The sequence below is a fragment of the Tyto alba genome, unplaced genomic scaffold (genome assembly GCF_018691265.1).
Source record: "Tyto alba isolate M040663 unplaced genomic scaffold, T.alba_DEE_v4.0 Super-Scaffold_13, whole genome shotgun sequence".
NCBI lineage: Eukaryota > Metazoa > Chordata > Aves > Strigiformes > Tytonidae > Tyto > Tyto alba.
The window spans coordinates 31,544,687-31,559,496 of NW_024881275.1; the positions used below are offsets into that span (position 1 = coordinate 31,544,687).

Sequence of the window (14,810 nt, forward strand, 5' to 3'; positions counted from 1 at the left end):
TTTATAAAATTTATCTGTTTAAATGAATTTTTAATGAAAAATTTCAACTCATCTACTTATTGAATGAAATAATTGAATTCTATGTGGAGGAATCTTTTGGAGAGCTTGCCAGAATTCATATTATGTGGAGTGAAGACTGTCTAAATAGTTAAAAAGATTTCAGAACTCTGAAAGTCTCTTGTTTGTTTTTGTTTGGGTTTTTTTGTTTTTTTTTCTTTACTACCTCTCTCTTTTTAAAAAGATCTCTTGTGTATCTGAAAATTAAGACTACAATGAGGGAAATTACTTGCTTTCCAGCAAATATGTGGGGGAGGATCTTGGGTGTTATGAACAGGCATAGCTTCCCTGAACTCAGCCAGTTTTAGAGGTTACATCAGCTGATCATCTGACAGTTATGTATAAAAGTTTTTTGTCTTGTTTCAGAGACAGATTTTTTTTTTTTTTCCCATTAAGATATGAAACAATTTTCTGGCTCCATGTGAAATAGCACTCTCAGTACTTGTATAAAAAATTGCACTGGAATCGTGGTGCTATAAATTTTATTGTTAGATATTTATTTTCTAGTTTCTGAGTTTAATTTTTTTTTAATTAGAGCTGATTTAATTGTATCACTAAAATTGAAGCAGATTTTTTTTAATTACTTTTAATTAATATGTGTGTTTTTTCTTTACCATGCAGAAAGCTTGACAGTTTGCATTAATTCATGTCCACTGCTTCCTGCTATGAGAATAGAGATAACAGAATCAAAGTCAGCTGGCTAGTGAATATCAATACAATCTAAAGTGCTTGTGTTGGGTGCTTGGCTCTAGAAGAGAACCATGGTTCTAGTGGAAAATGTTTGCTCTGTGCAAAATGTTCACTGTGTATGTGCAAAGACAGTAAAGTTTTATGTTTGAAGTCTCTCTTCAGTTGTACTATAAGTTGTGTTTAATAAGCAACCAGAGCTCATGGCATTTCCTTTCTGTTTTTTAGGCACAGAAATCATGGATAGAAAGAGCATTTTACAAGAGAGAATGTGTTCATATCATACCCAGCACCAAAGACCCCCATAGGTAATTGCATACTACTTCTATGAAAAATTAAAGACAGTTACAAGAAAATATCTCTATATGTATGTGTGCATATGTATATATATGGATGTAAATAGTTTGTAAAGATTTACTTGATCAGAAGATGGTTGAATTACATCTGGAGTGATGGATTCCTATGGACCCTATTTGTCTACAATTCAGAACTTATTTAATCAAAAAAAAAAAAAAGATAAAACAAAGCTGGATCAGCATCTATGTTTAATTTCCTTATCTTCTTAGTTCAATATTCTGTGCCTTGAATATTTACCTAAATTGGATGCATGGCACATGGTGCTGTCAAAAAAAAATAACTGCAGTGAACTACCAATTTAAAATATGTGCTAGTCCTTACAAAAGCTGATTATTTGGTCTGATGTCATCTGTTGACAGTAGAAAAAGTTCTTTAACTTAATTTTGTACATATTTAGAACAAAGCATGATTTTATTGAAATAAAGGAGAGTTCAAAGTAAACAAGATCATAGAAAGAGAAGGTAGTATCTGAACAACATTGCTTCCTCAAATAGAGACGCCAAGTAGCAGGAAAGTGGTAAGCAGAGTTGAAAAGGTGGGGCATTTTAAGATTTGTAGGTCATTTAAGATAGTTTGTTTCCCTGTTCGGTTTATACATGCACGTGACTCAAGTTTTCTGTTTGTTTAATGTCATAGGTGTTGCTGTGGGCGTCTAATAGGTCAACACGTTGGACTGACTCCAAGCATCTCCATTATTCAGAATGAGAAAAATGAAAGCAGGCTTACTCGCAATGACATCCAGTCAGAGAAGTGGTCCATCAGCAAGCACACGCAGCTCAGCCCAACGGACGCCTTTGGAACCATTGAGTTCCAAGGAGGAGGCCACTCCAATAAAGCCATGGTAACCATGTTTTTCGCTTAGATAAATAATGCTGCTAGCTCAAAAAAGTCATTCAAAGAGAATAAACAGCCTTCTTTCTTAACTTCATTTTAAAGTATTATATAGTGTAAGATTGTACTGTATCTTTTAATGTATCATGTGCCAAAGAATTGGTGAACAAAATTAACTGTAAAAGCTGGAGTGCAGTGTTAGAGGCTACCTTTTTGAAGACTGAAGGCATGCTAACATGCTGCTATCTCAATTTTCTTCCAATTACTAACCATCCCTCTTTTTCTGAATAACTTTAGAATTCAACTATGGTTTCCCATTGCTGGGTGTGTCTACAAGGCTGAAAAATTTGAAATATACCAAATTTCTTTTAATATTCTTCCAGACATATATCAGAAGATAGATCAGCTAGACTTATTGTTTCATCTTTACGTGAAATAAGAGGCCCAGTGGGTGTCTAAGCTAGGAACTGGGAAATATCAGTTCTGCCACAAATTTCCCTAGGCAAGTCACTTAATCATAATACAATGAGGTGGAGAGATACCGAAGTATATTAATCTGCAGGCATTGCTCCATTAAGTTGGAGAGATGTTTCTAGCACCCACACTAACCCATGCATGTATTTCTTCTATGTGGCATTACATGAAAGGAAGAATCTCTCTGGCTCTATCTAAACTGCAGAACCTGGGACTATGGGAACGAAAGATGAGTGTGTAACTAGCACATCATAGCCAAGACACTGCTTTGGGCAGCAGTGAGGGCAGAAGCAGAATCGCTGGGCGCTTTGCAGAACAACCTGCCTGGCAACCCAGTACCACCTTCTTTGCCTGAATTCTTCCCAACAGGTCTCTCAGATCTGTCTCAGTACAAGATGGATTAGAGACAATGAGGAGCTCAGGTACTATACTAGCAAGGCCCGGATGTTTTCCTCATCCACATATGTGCATATTACCACATACGTGCTGGAGATGGAATGATTACTTGAGTGGATGATTCTGTTCACACAGATGGATGGCTTCTTTTGATAGAAACCAGAAAACACTGTTGCACCAAGAAACAGATAGGAAATTAGGTCATTTATCTGAGAGTATCAGACACCTTATGTTCAGCTGATAACCAATCACCTAAAAATCTGCAAGGCCATTGCTAGAGAGAGACTCTGATTCAGTAAATAACATTTGTTTGGTGTGAATAAATTGACACCACCCTCAAACTGTGCTGTTGGTGTCTTCACAAGGAGTGGGAACAAAACAGAATGCTTTTCACCAAAGCTGAGAAAGATTCAGGGATATAGTAACCATCATGCTATTAACCACCTATGGATACTTTGCATTAAATCTGTCTTTATGAGAAAGGGCAGTCACTAAAGCTATTTGAGTGATGTCCTTGAAGATCACTATAAGGCAATACACTGCCCTGAAGAGACAAAGGTAGTTTGGGGTAGCCAAAAAATGATGAAGGGTCTAGGGAAGCTGATGATACCAATTTCTCTAGAGGTTTCTGTTCTTTACTGGGATTCTGGTGTCCTAGCACAGTTCTGTAAGAGAACAAGAGATTCTACAAGGTATATGCTGTGTACTCAAATAATATTCTTGAAGTGAAATTTTGAAGATAAAATTGGAAGTCAGCAAGAAGGAAAGGAAAATCTTGTTATAAAATGCAGTCAGGAATGAAAACATAAAAAATGTATAAAAAAGAAGACAAAAAGGAGTTAAAAATCTGAGAGAGCTAAATAACAAGTTAAAACTTAGGGATGAATACAGACAAAATATTTATTGCTGGAAAAACTCTGGATTTATTTTGACAGTGCTAGAATTGGCAAGATAGATGCATCTGTCATCTATTCATAGTCATTAAACCCCACGCAAAACATGGCAACAACCAAATTCTTCATGAATTAAATAAGTCTATAAAAGCTCCAGAAATTCAGTCATCCCACTAGTGGGGAAAGTGCTGCAAATTAAGCAGTTCACTAAATATCTCTTTAATGAGTGTCCTGCTTGGTTACTGCCAGTGAGAAAAACATCTTTCGTATGACCAAAACACAAAAAGGAGGTTTGCATAACCAGTAATTGTGCATTTTTTAAATGGAAACAAAATAAAGAACTTTGTTATACTATGGTGTGTTTGTCACTGAAAACAATATGAAGATGTCCTTATGGTCATATTCCCAGCCCCAGACATTATTTTAGGGTAGATTATAGTCAAAGGACTGCCTAAGTAGTTGTCACAATTTTATTAATAGAAATAATTAAACTCCTATCCCTGAATTCACTCTGTACTAGGTCTTTCACATAAAAAGTAAATCCTACTAGATCAAAAGCTTCCTGTGAAAGCCACGAGTTTGCTCAGTCAAGGCAGCCAACCAATTTTGCCAGGAGAGGAGGATCAAAAAGAACATTTAAATTATTTTGAAAAGTAAAGCTTGGAAAAAGCAACAAGTACATAATAATCCTTTGAAACGTTCTTATTCAGACAATATATTTGCAAACCCCAAAGCAGAGTAGCTATAATATCAACATGGGCAGGAGGGGAGAGAGAAAAGGGAGAAAACATGATAAATGGACATTTGTTCTTTTTAAAAAATATGCTACTTAGTTATTTTCTAGCTACTGGATATCAAATATCACTATACCATACAAGCTGATTTTTGCTGACAGTCATAGAAGGTTAATACAGTGCCTATTGGCTAATAGAATAACCGTATAAAACAAAACCAACATCAAGGAAAGCCTCAGGGGACGAAGTTGGCATAAAATGCACCACCTATTCCTTACTTTATTTCATTAAATGGATGCCCACACATGAAAATTATTAAGCAAGAGAACCATAGAACTGAGTAGTATTATCTTGGTCTGTGCTAACAGCAAAATTGGTAAATTTTTCTGAATCAGGCTACAAAGAATGAGATAGAATTTATTAATGGAAACTGTAACCTCAGATTTATAATTGGGAAGCTGGTAGTTAATTAACGGAATAGATTAATGTGTGTAAGACTGATAACTATTTCTGCCATTGGAAGTAACAGAATCAGATTTTAATAATATATATACAAATTCAATAGTAAATATGTGTATAATTTGCATGTAAATTTGCAAGCTACAAATGCAGTGGTATAGTACTATATCAGTTACCATCAGACAATTAACAGTGGCATCTTTAGCTGTGAAAATGAAAATTACACTGAAATTATAACAGAACACATTAATTTGGAACAAAACAGAAAAGATGGTGTAGGTTTACATATTGCCAATAAAACTGTGCCATTAATTTCATTTCCACAGTCATATAGAACAAAAATTCTCAAACAGCATGTATTTTATGAATACCATTTAGTTGTTGAAGCATCTTCAGTGGGACTGTACTAAGCTACTTAAATCAATAATGTGAATAGCTGAGGGTGCAACAGATTATATAGAAACATATAGCTGAGATTAGATAACATTGGTTAACAAGATCAGTTACTAAAGAGGACTTTCTTTCAGTCTTCATGTAACCACAGGTGATCCTGGAACAACACTATGGTTTTTAGATTGATCCCTATCAATCTCAATTTCTTTACAAGTGTCTCATCCCATTACTGTTTAAGAAACACATTTAACAGTTTTACTGTTCACATTTACATTGGTTTTATGGCAAATTTTTAATTTTGGCAACTGTAAAAAGATCTGAGAGGGATGTGGAGATATGTAAGCTTTATTAACAGCTTCTACAATAAATCAGTGGATTAAAAAAAGATAGAAAAATTAATAAAATGTGTTCTGCTTAAATCAGTTGGTTCTTAATAGTTCAGGAAATAACATGGATGAGTTCATCTAACTATATACTGGCAATTTATTACCCTAACTCTGACAGCAATTATCAAACTAATGAGGCTGATCCCATTCCAATTATGAGCAACATTCTGAACAATTTCAAAATAGATTCTAGTCATTAGTGGACCAGTTAGGATAATCTTGCTGTGATGAATTTTGCACTGAACTTGTGACCAAACTAAACCAATTTTTTTAATTTACTATCTGCCTTTCCGCACACACAAAAAAAAAAAACCTTTAACATTCTTTCATTAATTAGTATGCCTGGATTCCACATCAGCCTTTTTTAAAGGACCACTCTTTACAGAACTGAAACTCCTTTGATCATGGATTTTCAAGGTTAGGTGAAAGATGGCTGTTTGAAAAGCTTTAGTTAAATACATTCCTCCTAACTGAATGCATTCCAGTGTTACATTTAATATGCACAATAAAAAACTAATGTATGTTTGCAGCTGTAGAAGAAATAAAGTTTACTTCAGTTTGTAAGTTTAAAATTTCTTATGGTGTATGGAAGCATGAAAGAACAAACCTTGGTTTTGTTACAGTAAATGAATACTTAAATAAGATTTACAGTTTTAAAGTTGTCCTACATGGAGAAAAGCAGGAAATAACACAGAAAAACATCTATCCAAAGCCCATTTAAATCAATGAGGGTCCTTCCACTGACTGTTTAGTGGAACTTGGATGAGGCCTTAAAATGTTAAGAATATTAACTTATAAGGAACCAATCCAGTTTCAGTCTAAGTGGCAGTTTTTCTGTTGAATTCAGTGAGAATTGCATCCGGCCTATTTTTTATGTGAAGGTCACTCTTTCAGGGAATCAGTTTTTAGCTTGAGGAAGTGTCTGCAGTGATGGAATCTTATTTAAGGTAGGTGAAATAGCCACTCAGTACCTGCATGCATCAAAGAGAAACAAAGGAGCAACATTAGACTGCAGATCACAGAATGTCCTCTGAAGAGATTTTCTTTGAAGAAATACAATAAAACTCTGAATCTTTCTATTTTATTCTCTGAGACTCTCATCTGCAATCATTCACCATGTACTTTAATGGGACAGCTATGCTTGAGTAACAGAGTAGTAATTTTACCACTCAGGAACTTAAACTTTTGCCCCAAGGGTTTAGAGTCCAACTTCCAAGCATCTGGCTGTTTGATGATAGGCACAGTTATATTTTAGGAAACCACTTAATAAAAAAGTGAAACAACTATTGGCACCCTTGCTGACTTATTCTGTGCTAGTGTAGAGATCAAATGGACAGCTAGAATTTGATGATTTATCATTTCACAGTGTTATGCTGATGTAAGTCAGGTCAGTCCGTAGGTTCTGTGGTTCAAAACTGTACTTTTGCTTCCTATCTTGCCCTACTCTGCTGACACATAACAACTGAAGTCTTGCATCCTATCCATACACCACTCCCTTAAAGAAGGGATTACATAATTTGCCATTAGAACCGATCATTTCTACAGCTGACAGATACAGCAGACGTGGAATTTCGGAGTAACAGAGCAGTAGTTTATCTTAGATTTACATTTAAATTTTAAATCTGTTTCTGGAGGCTATAGCAAATGAATTCAGGAACAGCAGAAATACTCATTAAGATTCTAAACAAAAACTGAAAAGGCTGAATATTCTGCTACAAGACTGAAAGAAATGTATTTTTAATAAGGACAAAAAATGGCCTTAAAAGCATTTATTCATAATTTAATGCATACTTTGAAATTAATGACAGAAGAATTCTCTTGTACTTACTAGTTAACATGTTAAGTAATGGCAAAAGAGTAATCCCAAGCATAACAAACTGAAAATGGCCTGTGTAAGAGCAAAAATGAATCAGACAGTTATAAAAATTGATGTCCATGCACAGAAGAAAAATCGTATTTGGCACCATTGCCCTTCTCAAAAACCATCTAAAACAGTAAAGCCTATCCATGATGATTTAAATTTTAATTTACATGAAAAGAACTTTCATATTTCTTTTTGCTTAAATCTCCTCTTTATAAAGTAAAATGAAGACTTATCAGATAAGTACAAAGGGGTTTGAAGCATAAAGAACAAGCAGTTGTTTGTAATAAAAGTTGTCTACATTTCAAATAAATGTAAGAAAATATTTCTTCTAACTTTGTGAATCACTATATAGATTTATATTTATTGACATTCAGAGGTCCCAACGGATAAGAAAATGAAAGATATTTTTGTCAATAAATACACCAGCTTAAGAAGGTAGGGACAGTGAAGTTACACATTCTGGGTTATAAAATAATGCTAAAGAATCAAAAACCAGTCACTGGCTGGATTAGGTAACAGGCATCTGATGCCATTTTTGCCTTCATCTTAATATCATCCCAGATGATGCAGTGGCCTCTGTTTTCAGCAAATTTGTATACCCATTACTAATATGAATTCACTTTAATTATCTTCTTAAAACTCCCAGTCTGCCTTCACCAAAAAACAGAATAAAGAACCAGTGGTCCCAAAGCATAATCTCCATAGTTTGACCAGCAGAAGTTTCGTGTAGGACCCCTGAAGGGTATTGTGTTGTTTATCTGTTAATGCCTGCAGTGTTAACAAGGCATTACCCTTTGCAACCTCAGCTCTCCCTAAGGGAAGAGCAAAAGGAATAATGATCAGTCTCCTTACAACCCCTCTGGTGTGTTAAAACTTTGACAGCCCTTGAATCCTAATCAAAATTATTAGCTTTAACATCCAATCAGTGGGATCAGGTGCCATGAAAGTTTCTTCTCAACTCCCACACAGAAAATTGAACAAGTAGCTACTGAGGATGCAGTTCATGTATATATAAGCTCGAGGGCACATTATGCACTTGCTAGACATGAATATTGTATGTTCTTTGTCCATTAGCTGTTATGAATTTGTCTGGCTGTTGCAGAGAACATTACTGATGCAACAGGGTGAATATGCATTCCCAAGATCTTGTTCAGCTTTCAGTTTGGCTATGCTTCCAGTTTGGCTGTTCTTCCCCATGACTATTTGCCCAAACAGGGTTCTGCTTCCAAAAATGTTAAGAATATCTGTTTACTGTGCAACAATCCTTTCTTGCAAAGAAACATGTCTGTTAGCAATTTCTACTGGAAAAAGTCAAGTCCTTACTTCTTATTCAACTAGAAAGGAGTCAACTTTACTGTCATAAAAATTACTAAAAAAGAACAGTCTTTTGACAAGAGAAACTGATTAGGGATGTTAAAAATGGACAAAATTACTGTGTAATATATGTGGATATTATAATACCTGGCATGTTACAGTAAACAAGTTAGAACTAGACGTTCCTCTGCTGAAAGCAAAGGTGCCTTTGTTACACACTTGATGGCTGTGCTGGCAACCTGTCAAGGGCAAGACTACTGAAGTAACTCTATATGCATTGGCTCAATCAGATGTTTGACAAATGAGTGACTTTCTATAACCTATTTTATTAATTTAAGAGGGTCCTTCCAGATCTTGCCATTTGTAGAAATAATTTTATCCTCTTATGGCCCATTTCTGCTATGCAACTAGAATTGAAAAAAGTATCATTTCCCCTGCCGTGGGCTTTGTGGAACCCTTCATACATCAGCAACAGAAAGAGCAGGAGAAAGATCCCAGAGAAAAGGCTTGTCAGGAATAGGTAGGTATGTATGCGACATGGTATTACTGCAGAAATTTTGAAGACATTTGTTATCTTTGAGCACACACAGGTGGGCATGATCTCCCGTGGGGAAAAATGCTGCAGATGTCACACAGAAAATCCAAGAACTGGAAATGTGTAAATGTGTTTCAGAGCACTTTTAGGGTCCTGTGCCTTGTTAGACAAATTAATGAATCTATACAAATTGATCTGTAATTCATAAATTAGCATTTTTTCATCTGAAAAGTACCTGGTTAGTAGACTTGCTCAGTTTAAACTTATATGTGTTTGAACAACTGAGCTTGTTTATGCTAGTTCCTACCCTTTGAGAATTTGATTTTGCTAATTTGAAAACAAGATACAAGTGAACACATAGTTGTGATTCTGACTACCTAGGTCATCTTTGGCAGACAACTTAAATTTTTGTTCAGTTTTTGTATCCATAAATTAAGAACATTTGTCTTTCAAGCATTACTAAACATATTGAAACAATTAATGATTTCATTTCCTAAAAAAAGGAAAATTGTCCAGCCTATGAATTGCAAGTGTTCCATTATTCCTACTTTCCTAGTTTCCTAACTTTTGAAAAATCATCAAGTTAGCAATTACTTAGTGCTTTTGTCATAAAGGTTGCATTTTTTCAGTGATCTATTGGGCATAGAGCATCTGTATTAGGAAATAGTGTGTATAACCAATCTTTTTTTCTCTACTACTGCCCTTATTTCTGCAGTATGTCCGTGTGTCTTTTGACACAAAGCCTGATCTCCTTCTTCATCTGATGACCAAAGAGTGGCAGCTTGAACTCCCTAAACTTCTCATCTCTGTGCATGGGGGCCTTCAGAATTTTGAACTTCAGCCAAAACTCAAGCAAGTCTTTGGAAAAGGCCTCATTAAGGCTGCTATGACAACTGGAGCATGGATATTCACTGGAGGAGTAAACACAGGTAATAGCAACATTGAAATGAAAAAACAGTGGCATCTAGGAGATTTCATCACAGAAAAAAATTAGGACTGGTGACATTAAGAAACCATTCCATGTTTTATTTTATTAGTGTTGGTTGTACGATGTGCAAACAAGAAAATGCTAAGTTCATACCAGCTTGGCAGCTACAAGGGAATAAAAGGTTTGCTAAAGCATGAAAATCACACTGAGAACATGAAAATAAAGCCTCCTGTGAGACAATTATATCAGTATATTGCCAGTGAAGACTTTATAAGATCAGCAGTAAGCTACAGGGAGGCACTACTAACCAGAAACAGTGGAAGTCAAACTTATTACATAAAACAGAAAACATTTTCATCCAGAAAAGACCTTCATTTTATCTTATAAGATGATCTGAAGTATGAAAGGAAAAAAGATTCTGTTTTGTGGATATGGTAGAAAACTTTTCCTTTCTTGAAGATAGCTTTATCTAATATTTTTTTTTAATTACCCCTGCAGCAAGAGCAATAACACTGTAATTTCTATTCGAAGTTAATGACATCTGTAACATACCATATGGGTGTCCTAATGACCTAAGATAGCAGCTGGCTCAGGTCTGCTGGGAGACAGCCTGCAGGTTTTGAGAATAAGCTGCAAAACATAGTTCTCCAGACAAAAAAGGTTGGGCAGTGGCTTCCCTGTTACCCTCCCTGAAGGAGGCAGAAAGGAGGAGATAGTCAGGAGAAAGTTGAAGGGCTCTGGTAGAGATAATGCAAAGTTTTGAGTTAGGACATGTACTTGTAAATTCCTATGTCATTTTCATTTACTGAAGTAACAAAACTATAATTTATTACTTTAGTAATCCCACAGAGTGTATCCTCTTACTGTCTATAGAAAACATTGCTTTCTGTCTGTGGAAAACTGTTTATCATGCACTAATTGTAGTCTATAGTGGATCACAGACTCATGGAACCATAGAATGGTTTGGGTTGGAAGGGACCTTAAAGATCATCTGGTTCCAGCCCCGCTGCCATGGGTAGGGACACCTTCCACTAGACCAGGTTGCTCAAAGCGCCATCCAACCTGGCCTTGAACCCTTCCAGGGAGGGAGGCATCAACTCTTACATATTTTAATATGTATGTTTAATAGGAGTCTTTGGCTTTTTAGTTTCCAGAGAACATCAAATTTAAAACAATATTCACTTTCATCACAGCAGCAATAAAAATAGCAAAGAAGAGGCATAGCTTCTGGAGTGTTAGATAGATACATAGACAGGCATACATGTATGTAATATCCCCAACATTTCTGCAGAACAAGGAAAAAAATTAAGTTAAATGTTGACCTGTGTACTATGGTGACAGTAGTTATGTTAGCTGCCAGTTACACTTGTAGTGACAATTGGAAAAATAGATATAAATTTTAAGTTAAAAACACATTAGAAGATGGTAGATATTGTACAGTCATTGCAGTGAATTACCAGAGGAATTGTAGAAATCAAACTAGAGAAATTTTGTAAACAAGGACTGACTGTAACATTTGCATCTGGTAAATACACGACTGCTTCATACCATTTTTCAAGTAATTGTAGTTGCAAATACCAAAACAATACAAATTAATCAGGAAAGTCAACATAATTACTATTGAAAAAAGTTTTTTTCCTGTAACCAAAAGTTACCTAGACAAAACAATGAAGTTCAAGTTGCTGTGTGTTATTTTAAAAACATGTAATTCCAGAAGCAGTTCTGCATTATCAGTTACTTCTTGTTTTTGTCTTCTGGAGCAAAGCAGTTTGATTGCTCTGGGGCTAGGTTTTCAAACTGTAGGTGAAAATTGAGTGTTTTATCTCCATGTGACATTGTACAAATTGAGAATTTATGAGTACAGCCTGTTTTGTTGATGATGAATTTTTAAATTATATTTCTCTTAAGGAAAAGTATAATTGAAAAATCCTGAAATACTGCTGTTCGACTGAGAATCAGTGATGTGACAGGGATGGTGCATATCTGGCTATAACCATGACTTTTAAATGACTTAAACAAGTTGTTCTTAATATCCATATCATGCCAAGAGTTGATTAGTCTAAGTAGCAGAAGTTTTTGCAGTCTGGACAGGTTTTCTGTTTCGAATCCTTTGGGTTACTGGATCATAGCTGATTGCAGGTACAGGGTGTTTTTTTTCCCTTTTCTACCATATGAAGGAAAACAGACTCCAGGACACGAGATTTATTAGGTTGTGAGTTTTTCTCTTACTTAGTTCATTTACAGTGCAGAAAAACTACAACTAAAATCACATCTATTATGTGATTGTTGTAATTCCAATACAGTCATCTTGAAATTGTGGAATCTGAACAAGAAGCAAACACAGAAGCTGTGTAACATGTAACACCTGCAGCAAATCCACAGGTATGCTTCAGTGCAGCCACATCACAAAAATAGCTATTGATAAAGAAGTTTTATCAAAAAGCTGGCCTAAAGTATACAAGGAGCATTATCAGAAAGCACTTGGAAGAGAGCTGGGGAGCAGTCATTCTATCTATACTAGTTTCTGTTTTCTCACTAATCCCCAGGGTGTCTTCTAATACTCTGCTGGAAGATAGCTCAGATGACTAAGTTTGGAAAGAATGGTAGAATAGCTCACCACAGAGTAGTGTAATAATGTTTTCACATTTCCATCCTTTATTCAGACAGAAGGGAGTATTTGTGTGTGAGCTACACTGTTAGGGGGGTTGGGGTGGGTTAATTTCTGTGCTTTTTTCTATACTTGGGAAGAACACAGATGCTTGCATGCACATATGTTTGTGAACACAAGTGCAACTATACAAGCTACAGTCAGATGTCAACATTTCCATTCTTATTTCTAGAGTTGTGTAGTTTTTTCTTGTTACTTCATTTAATATTTTTTAGATTAGATGAAATGGACTTACAGTATTACTGTAATATTAATCAATAGGGTTATATTCATAGCTTTACTTAATTTTAAGTATATGCATAAGTGTTCCCTAAAAAAGAATTCTATTCTAAATCCATACCATAATGAACAAAAAGGGCATGGTTTTGAATTTCTATTTTATGCTCTTTCTTTCCCAGGAGTCATTCGGCATGTGGGAGATGCCCTGAAAGATCATGCCTCAAAATCTCGAGGGAAGATCTGCACCATCGGTATAGCTCCCTGGGGCATTGTGGAAAATCAAGAGGATCTGATTGGCAAAGATGTAAGCCCTATATGGTCATAGATCATCTCCAATATATATAAATCTTTCAGTTATTTTTCCTTTCCTCTCCATCCCTCACTTAACAATTCCTTATAGAATCAATGTCTGCAGCAAAAAATCGATACATACACAAGATTTCCGTTATGGCTGATATCAGTTTTGATGTGGCAACAGTAAAAATTCCTGCACCGTCCATTCTTTAAAAATAAATTATAAAGAAATTTCATTAAATGCTATTCTAAAGTTTCATCCTTAGAACACTATGAACCCTGAAAAGTGTTCTTTGAAACAGGTTATATGAACTCTGTCAGTGTTTATTGTACACTTTCACATCATTCTTCTCTTTTAAACCTATACTGTCACTCCGAAATATTAACCCTCTGATTTTAAATACATGAATAGTTTACTTAACACTGGTTACATGTTACCTGAATCTTTACTGAGCCCTTTTTTCCCGTCACTTCTGGTTCATTCCTAAACAATCTGCCTGAGAACCATTAGCTAACTTTGAGTGAAGAGATACAGTCTTCATTCTGCATAATGAATGTTTTTCTTGTCTATGTTACTCTAAACCATTCTTCTCTGTATGTTCGTCCATTAGCAAGTTGGGGAGGGGAGGAAAACTCAATTATCAGTTAGGCCAGAAGGAATTGCAATGAGTATGAAGAAATTGATCCAACTGGAATTCATTGCAACTCACTATTAAAGTATAGACATTAGGGAGAACTGCATTAGCATGGGGTTTTTTACGCCTAATACCACCAGTGCTTGTATGATAGGGTTATCAAGACATACAAACAAGCAGGATGGGACTTTGCAGCAGTAATTCTGAATCAGTAATGAGCTCTTCTGAGATGCAGTGCAAAAGGTGACTAGCAGAAATAGCTAATCACAAAGATGAAACGCGTCTTGTTACAGAAGTGTAATGTACGCAACAATTTCAAATACGCAGTCTTTACTGACTATGCATGGAGTTCTGGAAGCATCGCAACAGGAAAGAAGGCAAGAAAGGACTGTAATGAATTTTGGGACATTGTTATTCCTCCATTATTTATTGCCACCTGCTGGAAAGCTACCTACCTCTGTTCTCAGCTAGTCATTACCTGTTAAAGGCGCTCTGGAGCCTTCTTTTACAGAAAGAGCTGGTGTTCCCGCTGTCCCAGCCAACTGGAACAGTCCCCCTGACTTCTGATTTCTTTAAGAAACATTTTCCTCTAAATAGCCTTCCAATTTAACAGGAAACGAAGAAGTTGTATGCTAACTTTTTTTTTAAAAGAAAAAAAAAAAGCTTTCTGATAATCAAAAAAGGTT

The 14,810-nt window shown here is 35.6% G+C and overlaps 1 protein-coding gene across 6 annotated transcripts in view; it reads left to right on the plus strand.

Moving 5' to 3' along the window:
• TRPM3 (transient receptor potential cation channel subfamily M member 3) overlaps window positions 1-14,810 on the plus strand; it is a 288,168-nt gene that overhangs the window by 135,302 nt on the left and 138,056 nt on the right. For all 6 annotated transcript variants that reach the window (XR_004409582.2, XR_004409581.2, XM_033010188.2 and 3 more), the window contains exons 2-5: window positions 973-1,052; window positions 1,738-1,942; window positions 10,096-10,309; window positions 13,375-13,499. Coding sequence is in view for 4 of the 6 variants with exons in the window: in XM_033010188.2 (XP_032866079.1) it covers window positions 973-1,052; window positions 1,738-1,942; window positions 10,096-10,309; window positions 13,375-13,499 (624 nt within the window). In the remaining 2 variants the exon portion in view is untranslated. The remainder of the gene's footprint in view (window positions 1-972; window positions 1,053-1,737; window positions 1,943-10,095; window positions 10,310-13,374; window positions 13,500-14,810) is intronic.